At 39.4% G+C, this 17,438-nt stretch overlaps 1 protein-coding gene across 5 annotated transcripts in view; it reads left to right on the top strand.

The window, feature by feature from the left end:
- Window positions 1–5,993: 5,993 nt before the first annotated feature.
- Kif20b (kinesin family member 20B) overlaps window positions 5,994–17,438 on the top strand; it is a 50,160-nt gene continuing 38,715 nt past the window's right edge. For all 5 annotated transcript variants that reach the window (XM_041662085.1, XM_041662084.1, XM_041662082.1 and 2 more), the window contains exons 1-6: window positions 5,994–6,076; window positions 8,728–8,875; window positions 10,623–10,709; window positions 10,793–10,909; window positions 11,650–11,788; window positions 13,680–13,864. In XM_041662085.1, coding sequence (XP_041518019.1) covers window positions 8,729–8,875; window positions 10,623–10,709; window positions 10,793–10,909; window positions 11,650–11,788; window positions 13,680–13,864 — 675 coding nt within the window. In that variant the 5' untranslated portion in view covers window positions 5,994–6,076; window position 8,728. The remainder of the gene's footprint in view (window positions 6,077–8,727; window positions 8,876–10,622; window positions 10,710–10,792; window positions 10,910–11,649; window positions 11,789–13,679; window positions 13,865–17,438) is intronic.

Raw genomic sequence — 17,438 nt, 5'->3', positions numbered from 1 at the left:
GATCCTTTTATTTTGACTCTAAGAAATGAGAGATCACATGTAGTTTCTCCCTCCTTACTCTCGCTCCTTTTCATCTCTCCTGGGACTGGAGCCAGGGCCTTGCACATGCACTATGTGGCAAGTGCACTATGACTGAGAAATATCCCCAACCTTCTTTTTTATTATAATAAGACATGGTTTTATTATGCAGGCTCAGCTGGCTGGAAGCTAACTGCCTAGATAAAACTGGCCTTGACCTCATAACATTTCTGTCTCTGAATGTTGGTGTTATAGACATGTGCCATCATATTTAGCATGTAGGCCCTCACAGTCTATTTCTGTGATGCAAGGCTAAGTCATTAGATGACTGTAAGCAAAATAAATGCACTTTTATTTGGCCAGGTGTGGTGTCTCATGCCTATAAACCCAGAATTAGTAAGTAGAGACTGAAGGGTTAAGTTTGAGACCAGCCTGGGCCACATAGTGAGCTTCAGGCTATCCTGGGCTACATGGTTTGACACTGTTTCAAACAAAAAAACAACCCATGCCAGGTGGTAGTGGCACACGCCTTTAATCCCAGCACTCTGGAGGCAGAGGCAGGTGAATCTCTGTGAGTTCGAGGCCAGCCTGGTCTACTAGAGCTAGTTCCAGGATGGGCTCCAAAGCTACAGAGAAACCTTGTTTTGAAAAACTAAAAAAAAAAAAAAAAAAAAAAAAAACCAAAAAAACCACACGCCCCCAAAAAAACAAAAAAAAAGACCCAAAGAACCAATAAAAAAAAAACAAAAAAAACCCATGTCTTTTTCCTTTTTTTCTCATTTTCCTTCCTCCCTCCCTTTTATTATTCTTTATTCCTAATGTTATAAAGGCCTTATTTACACACATCAAATTTTACAATTTTACTGAAATCAGTCTGTTTTTGTTTGAGTCAGAGTTTTGTGTAACTCTGGATGTTCTGGAACGCACTATGTTGACCAGGCTAGCCTCTAACTTACAGAGATCTGCCTGCCTTTGCCTTTCAAGTGCTGGGACTGAAGGCGAGAACGACTGCACCCAACTTTTAGTCTTAATTAATTCAGCAATTAATTATATCAATTCGGTAGCTCCCATTAATTAATAAGTTATCTAAGACATCTTTTCTTGGGTAACTGAAGTATCAAAAACGCATATTCAAACATTTTCTAAATTAAAAGGGTCACCTAGGCATAGATCCTACTGTTTCTAAAGGAAGCTAGAGGTCAGCAGCAGGCCTGTGATGGTTGCCACGGACACTGTGTAAAGTCTATTAGCACCACCTTGTGCTGTTTCCAACCCAATGCCACATGTGATCTCTGTAAGCATTTCCATTTAGATCTTATGCAGTTGCATTTTGGTAATCCCAAATAGAACCTTCCATTGGGTGGTATGGTTTTGTGTATTTGACAGATTATGAGCAGTGAGGGAAGGCCTTGAAATGTCAGCACTGTGTTTCCTTTCTTGTGTCCGTCTTCATAGTCAGAATCATCTTCATTGACTTTGAACTGAGATTTTTATTTTATCATTGATACAAAGGCAAAGAAATAGTCAATGTTCAAACCAACAACTTGAAAAAACTGGTAGGGAAGGGCAGAGAACCTTGCACAGATATGGTTCTTGGCTAGTAGTGAAGCCTCAAGCCATCTTTTACAGTTTATATGACACAGTGGGAAGTGAAGCCACAAGAGCTGCACATACATACATGCAGGGCAACATACATGAACATAAACAAACACAAATCTTAAAATTAAAAATTACTCCAAGGACAGATTCAACGCAATGCCCATCAAAATCCCAGCAAAATTCTTCAAAGACTTAGAAAGAACTGGTACTCAACTTCATATGAAAAAGCAAAAAACCCAGGATAGCCAAAAATTCCTGTACAATAAAAGAACTTCTGGAGGCATCACAATTCCTGACTTCAAACTCTACTACAGAGCTACAGTACTGGAAACAGCCTAGTATTGGCATAAGAACAGAAAAGAGGACCAATGGAACCAAATAGAAGACCCGGATATCAATCCACACATCTTTGAACACTTGATCTTTGATAAAGAAGCAAAAAATATCAAATGGAAAAAAGAAAGCACATTTAACAAGTGGTCCTGGCATAAGTGGATAGCAACATGTAGAAGAATGAAAATAGACCCATATCTATCACCATGCACAAAACTCAAGTCCAAATGGATCAAAGACCTCAACAAAAAGCCAGCCACACTGAACCTCATAGAAGAGAAAATGTGAAGTACACTTGAACGCATTGGAACAAGGAACCACTTCCTAAATATAATCCTAGCAGCACAGACACTGAGAGAAACAATTAATAAATGGGACCTCCTGAAACTGAAAAGCTTCTGTAAAGCAAAGGACAAGGTCAACAAGACAAAATGACAGCGTACAGAATGGAAAATATCTTTGCTAGCCCCACATCAGACAGAGGTCTGATCTCCAAAATATACAAAGAATTCAAGAAACTGGACATCAAAAGATCACATAATCCAATTAAAAAATGGAGTACAGACCTAAACAGAGAACTCTCAACAGAGGAATCTAAAATGGCTGAAAGATACTTGCGGAAATGCTCAACATCTTTAGACATCAGAGAAATGCAAAACAAAACAACTCTAAGATTCCATCTTACACCTGTAAGAATGGCCAAGATCAAAAACACTGATGACAATTTATCCTGGAGAGGTTGTGGGGAAAAGGGAACACTCTTGTATTGCTGGTGGGAATGCAAGCTGGTACAACCCCTTTGGATGCCAGTGTGGTGATTTCTCAGAAAATTAGGAAACAACCTTCCTCAAGACCCAACACTACCACTTTTGGGTATATACTCAAAGGATGCTCAATCGTACCACAAGGACATGTGCTCAACTGTGTTCATAGTAGCATTGTTTGTTATAGCCAGAACCTGGAAACAACCTAAATGCCCCTTAACTGAAGAATGGATAAGGAAAATGTGGTACATTTACACAATGGAGTACTACACAGCAGAAAAAAATAACGACAGCTTGAATTTTGCAGGAAAATGGATGGAGCTAGAAGACATATTGAGTGAGGTAACCCAGACACAAAGACAATTATCACATGTACTCACTCATAGGTGGTTTTTAAACATTAAGCAAAGAAAGCCAACCTACAAACCATAATTCCAGAAAACTTAGACAACAATGCGGACACTAAGAGAGACCTACATAGATTTAATCTACATGGGAAGTAGAAAGTTAAAACAGACAAGATCATTTAAGTAAATTGCAAGCATGGGGACCTTGGGGGAGGACTGAAGGAGGGAGGGGAGTAGAGAAAAATGTAGAGCTCAATAAATATCAATAAAAAATGTATGAAAAATAAAAAAATTTATAAAAATCACTCCAAGGTGGCCAGTCTTAGTGGCTCATACCTATAATCCCAACAGTGGAAAGGATGAGGCAGGACTGTTGGGATCCAGGCTAGTTTGCATTAGAGAATGAGATATTTTCTCAAAAACCAAAACAAAACAACGTGCCAGGATGTAGAACTGGTTATGTACTGAGTGCTAAGGGAAAGAACACAATGATGAGTCCCTGGTTTTCAATGGAGTCATTTACAAGACGGAAGAAACCACGGAGAAAAAAAATTAGGATACCACAGTGGAACTCTTACACTGCTCATGTTATGTAGGAATCTGTCACACTTCATTAAGTGGGTAGTAGAATATTTTCATGTAGTTAGATCGCTGACATAAGGTCTGAGAATAATTTACCAGCTGTATGTTGTTTATAAGAGTTGATGAACTTGTCAAGTAGAAAGCTAACTAGACAGTAGAGAAAGCAGGGGTCTCAGGACTCGATGTTCTTTTTTAGAGCTGGGGTAAAAGAGAAAGCAGACTCTGTGACGGTTGAGATCAGAGGGGCAAAGGGAGAGGGCTGACCCGAGTAACCCAGGGAAGTGTTTCAAGCATGAAACTTGGAAATGCTGCAGAGAATAAGAATCAAATAAAAGGTGATCCACTGGATTTTGTTTCTCTCTGTCCCTTTGTGCCTGGTATCATGTTTTTTCTTTGCCTGGAATGTTTGCATTTCTTACCTAGTTAATTCCTAATGATCCTTGATGATACAGATCAAACATTTGCTCTGGTTTCCCCATCACAGTCTAGTAGCCCCAAGACAATTCCCTTTAGACCACTTAGCATCGTTTCATTTATTTAATTTTTGACTTGACTGTTGCCCCATCAGAATCTTTCCTTAGGAGGCATTGTTTTTGTGTTCACCCTTCTCACCTAGCGTCTCTGTCACCCTAAACCTCAGAATATTGTAAAATTTCCACAGATGTTTGCCAAACCAGTACTTAAAGGTGCCACATGAAGGACTGGAAATAACTAGCAAAAGCAACACGGCACTGTGAGGTATGGTAGACAATTTCGATCCAGGGAACAAGACGTTATCTGCCGGCGCAATGAAAATTAGCAAAGTCCACTAAAGATTGACATTCAGCTGGGCGGTACTGGAATGCTTCTATGATTTCAGCATTGAAAAGAAGCTGAGGTAGAAAGGTACGGAACTTGAGGCCAGCCAGAGCTACCTAGAAGAACCTTTTGTTAAAAACAAAAACAAACAAAAAAAAAATCAAACAAAAAAGGAGCTGGGTGGTGGTAGCACACACCTTTAATCCCAGTACAAGGGCGACAGAGGCAGGAGAATTTCTGTGAGTTTGAGGTAGGCCTAGTCTACAGGGAGAGTTCCGGGACAGCTATGTTACACAGAAAAACCCTGTTTCAGAAAAAAATAAATAAATAAAAAAAATAAAATAAAAAAAAAGCTTAAATCCCAGCTTGGAAAGGAAAAGTTTGTAATTTGATCTTTTCTCCTTTTACATTTACTTTTCTTTGTTCATTTTTCCTTTTGGCCTTGTATCTACTTTTCTATTCCAAACTAGTTGTCAAATTTTATACAGCAGGGGGTGTGGTGGAGTGGGTAAATTGAATGAGACAGTGAGAAGTCCGTGGGAGATATAAATGCTGTATCAAGGGTGGAAAACACTGTCAAGCAAGCGTGAATGCTTTCAAGCAAGAAAATAGGCGGAACTAGGACTACAGGAAAGCGGGGCCACAAAACTCTTCAGCTAAATTTGAATGTCGGTTCCATTTGCCTTTGTGCCCATTACGTATTTTAGAATGTATAAAAAGGGACGATAGCAATACCTGTCTTAAAAGGTGCTCTCTTGACCTGACAATAAAATATGACCTTTTCATAAATTTAGTGCCAGAGGACGAGTAAGGTAAATGCTCAAATTTACGTTATTCAAAGCGAAGTCTAACCTCAGTAGTAAATCCTTGTCACATGAATGTATTAGTAAATTAGTACCTCACTCAAAGCAGAGAAGTATGCAGGGCACTTACCCAAAATTGGGCACTGCAAACACCGTGCCTAAGGTAAAACTGTCACAGTACAACGCCTCGCAGCGGTAGCTGGTTTAATACTTTCAGAGAAGCCTAAAGGAAAAGGAAAAGATAAAGGAAATGTTTCTAAAACGCATTTTGAGGGAAAAAAAAATCTGTCTCATCCTCGACAACAGAAAACATAAAGGAAATGCTTCTAAAATGCATTTTGAGGGAAAAAAATCTGTCTCGTCCACAACAGGTAGGATCACGTTGAAGTGACCCTGGTGCAGGTTCGCAAGTCCTTTCTGGCCCCGGAATGACACGACTCGGAGGTGACTAGTCCGCCTTTCGTCCCCGCCTGGGCGCATCTCGGGCCTAAGTGTGGCGGCCGCGGCCTCAGCTCGGGACAGTCACCTCCCAGGGTTTAAGGACCGAATCTGGAAAAAAACCACACCACTCGCGGTCGGGAGAAACCCGGAGAAGGAGCCCGAGCCAGGCCGCCCATTGGTCGCCCAGCCAGCAAGTCCCGCCCCCAGATTTGAAAGCCTTTTCCGGAAGCCCCAGCAAAAGTCCCCCGCGCGCTAGCCCAGCTCCTAGGGCTCTCGGGAAGCCCCGCCCGCTCCCAGGGTTCAGTGCGCTGCTGGCCGCCATTGTTTGAATTTGAAAACGGAGTGGTGCTGGCTCGGCTCGCGGGGTTGGCGGAGGCCGGGGATGCTGCAGGTGAGGAGCTGACGCTTAGGAGGGTGACTGCTTGCACAGCGCTGAGGCTGCGACACCGCGGCAGTGTCAGCGTGGGCCGGGCTCGTCACGCACGCCCGTGGTCTGGGAGCGGGGCTGCTGCAGGTGGGGGGGGGGGGGCTGAGCCGCAACTTTAGGTAGTTCAGACACGCAAGACTTCAATCTCTCTGGGCCTTGGCTTCCCGCTCTGTTAAAGGAGATGCGGGTTATATTTAAAGACATTAATACTTTCCTAGGACAGGAAAAGACTTTTTGCCACATCTAGCTCTCTGAATTTTGGAGGTGAGCAGTTTCGTCCCGTGACAAGGTCTCTTTCTGGGCACAGGCCAGTCTTTTTTTTTTTTTTTAATTTATTTATTATGTATGCAATGGTCTGCCTGCATGTGTCCCTGCAGACAGAAGTTGGCACCAGATCTTATTACCGGTGGTTGTGAGCCACCATATGGTTGAACTCAGGACCTCTGGAAGAGCAGTCAATGCTCTTAACCACTGAGCATCTCTCCAGCCACCCCCCCCCCCCCCAGGTCAGTCTTTTATGTCACGCCACTTTTATGTCACGCTAGAAAATAAGCTTATTTGGGTTTTATGTGTATATAAAGAAAATGGAAGTGGGCCAGTTTTATTTGGGCACTTGTGTTGACAGGTATTTTGAAGCCGTAAACAAATGTAGGTGGATGACCATTTCCAAATTGGGAATCTCCGTGTAGATGTTTTAGATTGTTGTTTCTTAAAAAACACAAAACAAACAAACAAGCAAAGAGATGGGAGAGAGGCAGCCTTTTCCCCTCTGGTATTGTTCATCTGGTAGATTTTTGTTTGTTTTGTTTTTGTTTGAAATAGGGTTATTCTGTGTAGCCTTGGCTGCCCCGGAACTCACTCTGTGGACTGGCTGGCCTCAGCCTCTGGAGTGTTGAGTGTTGGGATTAAAGGAGTGAGGCCATCACTACTTGGTACATCTGGTTGATTCTTAAAAATATTTCATTTTTTGGGGGGGAGGGGGGGTCAGGTTTACCCTGTAGTGATTTCATGTTCAGTTCAGATTTAATACTTAAATGATAGCTTTATTCCATGTTCAGTTTAAGATTTGTGTCTGCCAGTTCCTGATTTTTTTCTGATCTATCTATCTATCTATCTATCTATCTATCTATCTATCTATCGTGGGGAGGCAGTTGTCCTGGCCATGGACTCCAGAGCCTCAGGTACTCAGAATTTCTCTGGTTAAAATCCAATCCTCTATTTCTCTTTCTTTTCTCTCTTTCTCTCTTTCTTTCTTTCCCATGGACTCCAGAGCCCCAGGTACCCAGAATTTCTCTGGTTACAATCCAATCCTCTATTTCTCTTCCTTCCTTCTTTCCTTCCTTCCTTCCTTTTTTTTTTTTTTTTCCGATGCAGTTTTTCTGTAGCTTTGGAGCCAGTCCTGGAACTAGCTCTTGTAGACCAGGCTGGCCTCGAACTCACAGAGATCCACCTGCCTCTGCCTCCCGAGTGCTAGTATTAAAGGTGTGTACCACTATTGCCCGGCCCAGTCCTCTATTTTATTTATTTATTTTTTTGTTTTTCGAGACAGGGTTTCTCTGTGGTTTTGGAGTCTGTCCTGGAACTAGCTCTTGTAGACCAGGCTGATCTCGAACTCACAGAGATCCGCCTGCCTCTGCCTCCCAAGTGCTGGGATTAAAGGCGTGCGCCACCACCGCCCGGCTCAGTCCTCTATTTTAAATGTAAAGTTTATATGCATTATTTCACTTTTTACTTAAAGTTGGAAGAATCAAATTGAAAGCCATTTTGCAAATAACCGAGTTCCAGCCCTGAGTGTTAATATTTGGTTTACAGCATTCTTGAGAAGATACTTAGTAATGAAAATAACCCAAGACCTTGATTCAACCCATATTCTCTTTGCTGTTTGATTAATGAGATGAGGATTTCAGGTGGTATGAATATTTCATACTCTTCTTTCACTAATTGCATTTGTTCATGGCTTGTCTTTGGATGAATCTACCTAAGAATTGGATCGTATGAATAGTTGTAGGTAGTGGTCAATATTAGTATATTTGGAATCTGTCAATATACTTTGGCCTTTTGTCTTTTCATAGTTTGTTGTTAGTGTAAATGAAACACTCTAATTTTTTTCTCTGATATCCAATTTATTTGATGGGGGAAGTAGAAAACTTTAGTTTTTATATTAAGTAATCAGTTGATTTGAGATAGGGCTTTATTATATTGATCAAGCTTGCTTCAAACTCAGAGATCCACCTGCTTTGTCCTTGGAGGGGTGTGGGAACTGGGCTTAGGCCATCATTCCCAACCATTTATTTATTTATTTATTTATTATATTTATTTTTGTTCTTTGAGAAGAGATCTTTGGCTTAGCCTAGACTGACCTTGGATCACCTGTATAGCTAAGATGACCTGAAACTTCTTATTTTCTTGCTCCATTCTGGTGCTGAAATTGTAGACCCATGCCACCACACCCTGTTTATTGTGCTAGGGATGGAACCCAGGACTTTGTGCATGCTAGCAAAGTAGTATACTAACTGAACTACATCGAAGTTCCCTGGAGTGTAGACTTCAAATTGTGGGTGACTCATAGACCGATGTATTACACTTGTCTAAAGAGGTTACTGCTCTTCTTTCAGAATGGAATCTCATTTGAATCAAGATGGATTGCCTAGACCATCTTATGTTTTTAGTGCTGACCCAATTGCAAGACCTTCGGAAATAAATTTTGATGGCATTAAGCTTGATCTCTCTCATGAGTTTTCCTTAGTTGCTGCAAACCCTGGGGTAAGTACAGTGTTAGGAAAATCCTGTTTATTGTGCTCCAGGGAAAACGTGTTTATTTCGCAAAGTTTCCATAAACTTCCTATATTTAAAGCAGACTTGTATCCTGGGTTTTCAATGGAGCCCTGTACCAAGAGAAATACATAACAGAAATACATAATTTGTTCATTTCCTTCCTTCCTTCCTTCCTTCCTTCCTTCCTTCCGTTTTTCAAGATAGGGTTGCTTTGTTTAACAGCCCTGGCTGTCCTAGAACTTCCTTGGTAGACAAGGCTGACCTCCAACTGAGTTCCTCCTGCCTCTGCCTCCCACATGCTGGGTTTAAAGGCCTGTGCCGCCACCATCCGGCAACAGTTCATTTTTAGACAGTGGGTACCTGTATCCTAACTTGGTAGCCATCTGAAGCAAAAGCATTTTCAGGTTTTATCCTTTGGTATTTAAACTAACTGGTGGAATATTCATGTGCTCTGCTTTATTGTGGCGCTTGCTTTATTGTGCTGTTCTGGAAAGAACCTGCAGTGTCTTCGTTGTCAGAGTGCACTGTGTGTGGCATGGATCCCCTGAAGAAAGGCAATCCAGGATGAAATTTTAAGGCCTATGTGGCAGCAGGAAGATTCAGCCTTTCTGATGGGCTTAACCCCAAATAGCCGTGCAAAGGTTATTTATTGTTAATGCAAATTATTTCTCATAACGAGGTCCCTAATCTAATGTACATGTCCTACTGAAGGAGAGCATCACATGCCCCCAAGGCTCTAGTCCTTTAATATGTGTCATTTGCAATACACAATAATACAGGAGCCTCAGGTGTGCCTGAGGCTTCTTGTGATTAAAGACGTGGGATGGGCACAAAACAAGTCTATAAATCACAGAAAACAATCATTTTCCCACAAGGGTTCTTCAAGGCCAAAGTACTTCTAAAAACATCTGCTCATTCTAATGTCTACCCCATACAGTGACTGCTAAATTCCTACAACATCCATTGTATGCAAAAGTTCCAAAATGCTTCTAATTAAGTAAATAACTGATATGATCATATAAAAGCAGGGTCACAGAAATCTTGAGCTGAAGATTTCCAACCTGTATGCCAGTAGATCTTCCTGACAGTAGGAAACTGAGTTTGTGAAGCATGAACAGTAAATATTGAAGTCAGGTAGTGTCAGTGCTCCAACTTTTCACAGTTATTCGCTGTTCTATGTAATTTATACTTTAATCAGTTTATCAGTTTCTTCATAAAAGCTCTTGGGAAGAAAATGCTTAATTAAGAATGCATGAATCTGTGTATCGGTTTGGGGAACATTCATCATAACAGGATTGAATCTTCCAAATTCTGAGCAAGATGTGTCTTCTTTATTAGGGTTGGTTCTTTAATTTTTTTTTTTAGCAGTGTTTTGTATCTTTCAGTCTATAGGCCTTTTCTTGTATATTCCTATTTTGGAATTTTCTATACTCTTGTGAATGGTGTTGCTTTTTAAAATAAATCTTTTAAATAAATTGCAGATAGATCAGTAATTGATTTTGCATATTAATTTGTATCATGCTGCATGTTGACCTCTAATGGTTTTAGTAACTGTTAGATTTTGTAGGTAGATGGTTGTGTATGTGAGAAGGTGTCTTCATTCCTAATTTAGGTGTGTTTTCTCTGTCTTTTTACAAATTGCACTGGGTAGAGCTATTTCTAGTACAAGTGTAAATAATCATACGAAGACAGTTAATCTCTTAAAAATTATATTTTTAATTTCTTTTTTTTTTAGGCAAACCGTTTGGGATCTAAAAATTACCTCCAAGTTTGCCTTCGAATAAGACCATTCACACAGTCAGAAAAAGGACATGAGACTGAGGTTTGTGTTGAATTTACTTAGATTTTAATATTTTGTTTTCATTCAATAAATGCTACTCTTATTATTGTGTGCCTGTTTTCTAGGGCTGTGTACAAGTTCTGGACTCACAAAATGTTCTGCTGAAAGATCCCCAAAGCATCCTTGGCCAGCTAAATGAGAAGGGCTCTGCACAGATGGCACAGAAATTTAGTTTTTCTAGGGTAAGTGAGTTCTCTGGGAAACAGGGATTTGTTTGTGTGTGTGTGTGTGTGTGGTTGTGTCTGTGTGGTGTGAGGGAGCTATATCGTGGACATGTAAAGCTCATATTCTATCCCTAAAGAACACCCCAGCTCCCTCTTCTTGCTCTATTTCAAAGTCATAGTTTCTTTTTTCTTTTTCCTTTTTTCTTATTTATTTTTTTTAAATAGGGCAAGACTTGACATGGGCTCAATTGTATAATTGTGTACAGTAGAGTGCATGTTTTATGCTCAAAGAACTTCAGTCTTTGGTGCTGAGATATATACTTTTTCCCCCCTGAAGTTAAGCTGAGGTCTGTAAATATATAATTTGAAGTGAGTAAGTCACTGAATTGACCTTTTTATTCTAATTAAAAGTATTTTTTAAAACTCATGAACAATTGATTGGGTGTGTGAAATTTTTTTAGTTATTTTTTTGATTACTTGTGTGTGCCTGCCATGCTGTGCATGTAGAAGACCTTGCAGGAGGCTTTCCTCCTCTTTCCACCATGTGGTTCTCAGGGATTTAAATCAGGTTGGCAGCCTTGCTGGCAGGGACCTTTACCCACTGAGCCCTTGCCAGTTTTGAAGTTTTTATCCTAAAAATTTATAAATACTGGTGGTAGAGATATGGTACTTATTTTGAATTAATATTTCAAAATAAATATTTAATAATTTTTAATATGAATTTCCTTAAAAGTCTTATCTTAAAAATGTTTCCTTAGGTTTTTGGACCTGAAACTTCCCAAAAAGAGTTCTTTCTGGGTTGCATTATGCAGCCAGTAAAAGACCTCTTGAAAGGACACAGTCGGCTGATCTTTACATATGGACTGACCAATTCTGGAAAAACGTATACATTTCAAGGTAAATATTGCTTATTTTGACTAGAAAAATAAACCATTAATATTCATTCAGTATTTTCATAATTACATGTTGTTATAGTTCCATCATCTAGTCCACATTTTTTATTTTACTATTTTTTCATTAAAATATATAATCACATTATTTCTTCCTCCTCCAACTCCTTTTATATCACCTCTACTGTGCCTTCTCAAATTCATTGCCTCTTTATTATTAATATAGCCTTCTGAATCTGTTAACTATTGCATAAATGTATATGTCTTTTTAAAATATTTTTATTTTTTTATTTTATTTTTTTGACAAAAGGTTTTTTTGTAGCTTTGGAGCCTGTCCTAGAACTAGCTCTTGTAGTTCAAATTCACAGTGATTCGCCTGCCTCTGCCTCCTGAGTGCTGGTGTTAAAGGTGTGCACCACCACCATCAGGCATATGTATATATTTTTAGGGCTTTAAAAAATTAATATTAAAAAGTACCAGAGCTGGAGGTGTTGGTGTAATCCCATCATTTAGGAGTTCAGAGGCAGGATAGTCTGATCTACATAGTGAGTTCTACTCTAAGTCAGAGCGACATGATGAGACCTTATCTCAGAAAGCAAAAACAAAATCAAAGTATTGGTTTAATTATGCCATGCTTGTACATATATGTCATTATAATTTGTTCTTTTCATTTCCCCTATTTCAGTTCTCCACTCCCCCAATCCTTCCTCTTCTGGTCCTCTTCCTCCTTGCAAAATAGTCTTTCCTTCTGGCTGCATATTGTATATATATACATACCCACATACACACACATATGTATATACATATTTATTATGTATAGAAAACACACACCCACACACCACGTTTCATAGACTGCTCTTTTTGCCTTCCCTTAGTATCGCTTCTCCTCTTCCTCCTTTAGTTATGTTCTCCCTCTGTCTTTCTCAGTTTAAATCTAGATTCTGCATATGAGAGGAAATAGTTTCTGCATTTGACTTATTTCCCCAACACACTGGTATTCAGGTCTGTTTACTTTGTTGCTTGGCAAGCACTTTCAAATTGTACTCTCTTCCCTATCCTGGCCAGCGGGACACGAATGGGGGTCCCTGATAAACCTGGAGGGGAGGAATGGAAGGGCAAGAGACACGAGAAATGACAGCAAGACAGGCTTTCTGATCAAGCTGCAAATTTTATTTTTTCTCATATAGCAAACAGGCAGGGGAGAAGATAGGGTGTCAGGAAAGTCCAGTCTGTTGGAATTCAGGTATGGAAGGTCTCTGGCTGAGAGAAAGAGATATTAACTAACAAATGAAATGCTAATTGCTTCTAAAGCCTGGAGCCTGCAGGTCTTATAGGGAGACAAGATTTCTTAGACCCAGAACTTACCCTGCAGAGGTGATAGAGGTGAATATTTTACTTGTGAACTGAAGATGGCATAAACAAAATACAGGTCTTTGCTTCCGGCACTCCCCGAGCTGTATTCTATTCTTTTCTTGTTCAAACTCTTCTTGGACACACAGGGAAAACTAGCTAGTCATCTTTTCTTGGTATCCCTTCAGTTTTTTAAACATGTCATATATATAGCTGATAGTTTTAAATTCAGATATATGTATAAAATTATTTTATACATGATAGAGAGGGAAATATTGTTAAGAATTAATATATATTCTAGAGAATTAAGCCTGGAATAAACATTTCATTTTATAACTATGGGTGATAGGAAATAAATATTAAGACTAGATCTGAATGTAAAATTTCAGGATATTGAATCAGAATATGTTGATAATAAACTAAAAACTAAAATGATAGAAAACTAATAATTCCTTAACTTCTTGCATTTTCCCTTTTTTAACTTTATTATTGGTATCAAAGGTGTTTTTTAAATTCAAAAACATTGCCCTTTTACTATCTTTTTATAGGCACAGAGGAAAACATTGGCATTCTTCCTAGAACACTGAATGTATTGTTTGATAGTCTTCAGGAACGACTTTATATGAAGATGAACTTCAAGCCACATAGATGTAGAGACTACTTAAGGCTATCATCTGACCAAGAGAAAGAGGAAGGTGCTAACAAAAGCGCATTGCTGCGGCAAGTTAAAGAGGTACACCAGGATTTTAGTACAAAAATAGCAAAATCATGGAAATTTTTTGAAAACTTTCATGATAATTTTAGCTTGTTTGTCTGTGTTTGGTCATGGTGTTTTTTTTTTTTTAATATTTAAGGCAGCAGATTACAATACTAAATAGAAATGTAAACTATAGTGGTCTTTTTTGTTATAGAATTAGTATTATGCTTAAAATATTTATAAAACATAAAATAATAAAAACGAAAAATTTTAAAAATAATGTAGGAAAGGAAAAGTGAATATTTGGGACAGTTTGATTTCTTGAGAGACTCCCTGTTTAGTTCATCAGATCTCACCTTTGCAATCTTCCTGCCTTTGCCTCCTGAGTGCTATATTTACTGAGTGCACCTCATACCTGTCACATGCAGAGGGTTTCTGTTTCTGAATGGATATACACAGTCATATGTAGTTACTTTCACATTTGATTTTTCTGATACTGGTTAGATCCAGGTCTCATGTATGCTAGGCAGGCACTCTCATTGACCTACACTTTTGCTCCCTCTTTGTTATATATAGATTACAGTTTTTTTCTTTTAATCAGTAGTGAAATCTTATTCTTTTTAAAATAACCTAATTTCTCACTAAACATCAAAATACCAAATAATCCAATTAAAAAAATGGGGTACAGATCCAAACAGAATTCTCAACAGAAGACTCTCAAATGGTCAAGATACACTTAAAGAATTGTTCAACATCTGTAGTCATCAGTGAAATGCAAATCGAAGTGACTCTGAGGTACCATTTTACACCTGTCAGGATGGCTAAGATCAAAACACTAATGACAGCTTATATTGGAGAGGATGTAGAGAAAGGGAACAGTTTTATTGCTTATGGGAGTGCAAATTGGTACAGCTACTTTGGAAATCAGTATGGCAGTTTCTCTCAAATCTGCTTCAGGACCCAGCTATACCACTCTTAGACATATACCCAAAGGGTTCTCAATCATACCACAAGGACACTTGCTCAGCTATGTTCCTAGCCGTACTATTCACAATAGCCTGGAAAAAACCTAATGCCCCTCAGCTAAAGAAAGGATGGGGAGAATGTGTTACATTTGCACAATGGAGAGTACTGTTGTAGGAGGCTGCTTGTTTGTTTCCTGGCCACCCAGACTCCCGAAATAACCACACAGAAACTGTGTTAATTAAATCACTGCTTGGCCTATTAGCTCTAGCTTCTTATTGGCTAGCTCTTACATCTTAATTTAACCCATTTCTATCAGTCTGTATATCACCATGTGGCTGTTGCTTATGCAAGGTTCCGTCTGTGCCTTCTGGAGAAGGTACTTGGCTTCTCCTGACTCCTCCTTCTTTCTCCCAGCATTCAGTTTAGTTTTTCCTGCCTAGGTCTATGCTGCCAAGGCAGTTTATTTGGTCATTAACCAATAAATGCAGCACATACAGAAAGACCTCCCACACCAGAGTACTACTCAACTGTAAACAATGACCTCATGAAATTTGTAGGCAAATGGATGGGACTAGGAAAAAAATCATCCTGAGTGAGGTAACCCAGACCCAGAAAGACAAACACAGTATGTACTCAGTCATAAGTGGATACTAGGAATAACATACAGGATAACCAACTTACAAATCCGCAGTCCCAGAGAGGCTAGAGAACAAGGGGGGCCCAAAGAGGGATGGATGGATGGATTTCTCTGGGAAGGGGAATTAGAAGAGGTCTTCTGGGTTAACCAGGGGCTGGGAGTAGAGGGGGTAGGGGAGATGGAAATTTGAGGGAGCTATTGGGCAAGCAGTTGGACTGGCTGGGCACTGGAGGCAGGTTGGGGTGGGAATAAAGAAAGACATTTGATATGGGTGGGTATTTTGGGGTTAGGGAGAAACCTGTTGCCAGGGAAACTCCCAGGAATCCACAAGAATGATCCCAGCTAAGACTTCTAGCAACAGTAGAGAGGGTGACTGAACTAGCCATCTACTATAATCAGATTGGTGACTACTTTAAGTGTTATCAGAGAGCCTTCATCCAGTAACTGAAGCAGATCCATAGACAAGCACTGGGCCAAGTTTCAGGAGTCCTGAAGAAAGGAGAAGGGATTGTAGTAGCCAGGGGTAGGTCTTGTTAGTTATTGGCCAGTCAGCTTCTGTATTAAACTAATCACAGTGGTATATATATATATATATTTATTCACACTCTTAGTATGCTAAATCATTGGTGTCTATTAGCAGTTAGGTCAGTGTGTTTTACTTACTTCCTTTAAAAAAAATCATCTTGAAAACTAATTGTATATTGTTGAACTTATTATAAGCAGTGCTTTGCTTCAGTGAGGAAATGTTCTATTTCAGGTGTATTTTCTGTTACTTTCTCCAGACTGAGTTTAACAGTGGGTACTTTATTTTTCTTCTGTGGACACAGTTTCACTATGTAGTCTTGGCTAGTCCTTTTCTCTCAGTCTTCTGCCTTAGCTCCCTGGTGCTAGGGTCACAAGCATGTGCCCCAACCCTGGGACCTGGGAGTTATTTACTAGTGTACAGATAGTCACTTAACAATGGTCTCAACTCAGCTTTAGTTTGTTTCTTTATAAATGAGGTGTTTAGGGCATCTTAGAATTTTTTCTCTGAGTTTTCAGGTGTCATTTGCCATTTGATTTATACTTTTTGTTTTTAAGAACTCATTTGTTAAAATGTAAGTCATAAGGGCTGTAGATTTAGTGTGTTTGGTAGAATTTTAGCATAGCATATATAAAACACAGTTCAGTCAAGCAAAACACAAAAAAGCTAGATGCATTAATAGCTTATAAATTTTCCAAACTGTTGTTCACTTTCTTGTTTATTTTGCTTTTCTTTAAATATGTACACACATATACACACAAAGTTTTTATGTGTTTGCATATGTGAGAATGCAAGTATATGGTGCCCAGGTAAAAGGTTGAAGGTCAAAGGACAACTTGGGAAAGTTTATTGTTTCTTCTGTTGGTTTTGGGAACCAAAATCGGAGCATCAGGTTTACATGGCAAGCACTGTACCTGTTGAGCCATCTCGCTGGCCTCTATTTGTTTTTCAATATTCAGTTAGTATGTAATTTTTATTAATGTACTCTGATCTAGCAACATTTCCGATGTTTAGGTCATATGGTATTGCCATTGTGGAGACTATTATAGTTGTTATAGTTAAGTACTTCTGGGTGGTTTATAAAGTTATAATTAGTCCATGGTTCTGCAGCCAGGAATTTTTTAAAAGTTAAATATATGCGTGCGTGCTTGCGCATGTGTGTCTGTGTATGTGTCCATCAGTATGTCTGTTTGTCGAAGTTGTAGGAAAACTTAAGTCTGTTTTCTCTGCTATTTGGATTAGGTTCTTAGGCTTAGCAGCAAGTGCTTGTACCCTCTGAACCATTTTACTGACCTTGAAGACAGGAAGTTGTAAGATCAAAATTTTCAGCTGCTGAGGGATTTCTTGTTGGTAGGGAGGTAGTACAGAGTTTCAAGGTGATCCAGGGCATCACATGGCAGGCGGGGTGTACAAGAGCCAAGGTATAGAGCCAAACAGGCTTTTTTAGCACATCAGTTCCTGAAATAACCCATTAATTCACTGAT

Source organism: Microtus oregoni, unplaced genomic scaffold, assembly GCF_018167655.1.
Source record: "Microtus oregoni isolate MIOR12 unplaced genomic scaffold, Mior012 000012F_ref0000307, whole genome shotgun sequence".
Classification (NCBI taxonomy): Eukaryota; Metazoa; Chordata; class Mammalia; order Rodentia; family Cricetidae; genus Microtus; species Microtus oregoni.
The sequence above is the reverse complement of the archived record's forward strand: the minus strand, read 5'-3'. Positions and strand labels throughout refer to the sequence as shown.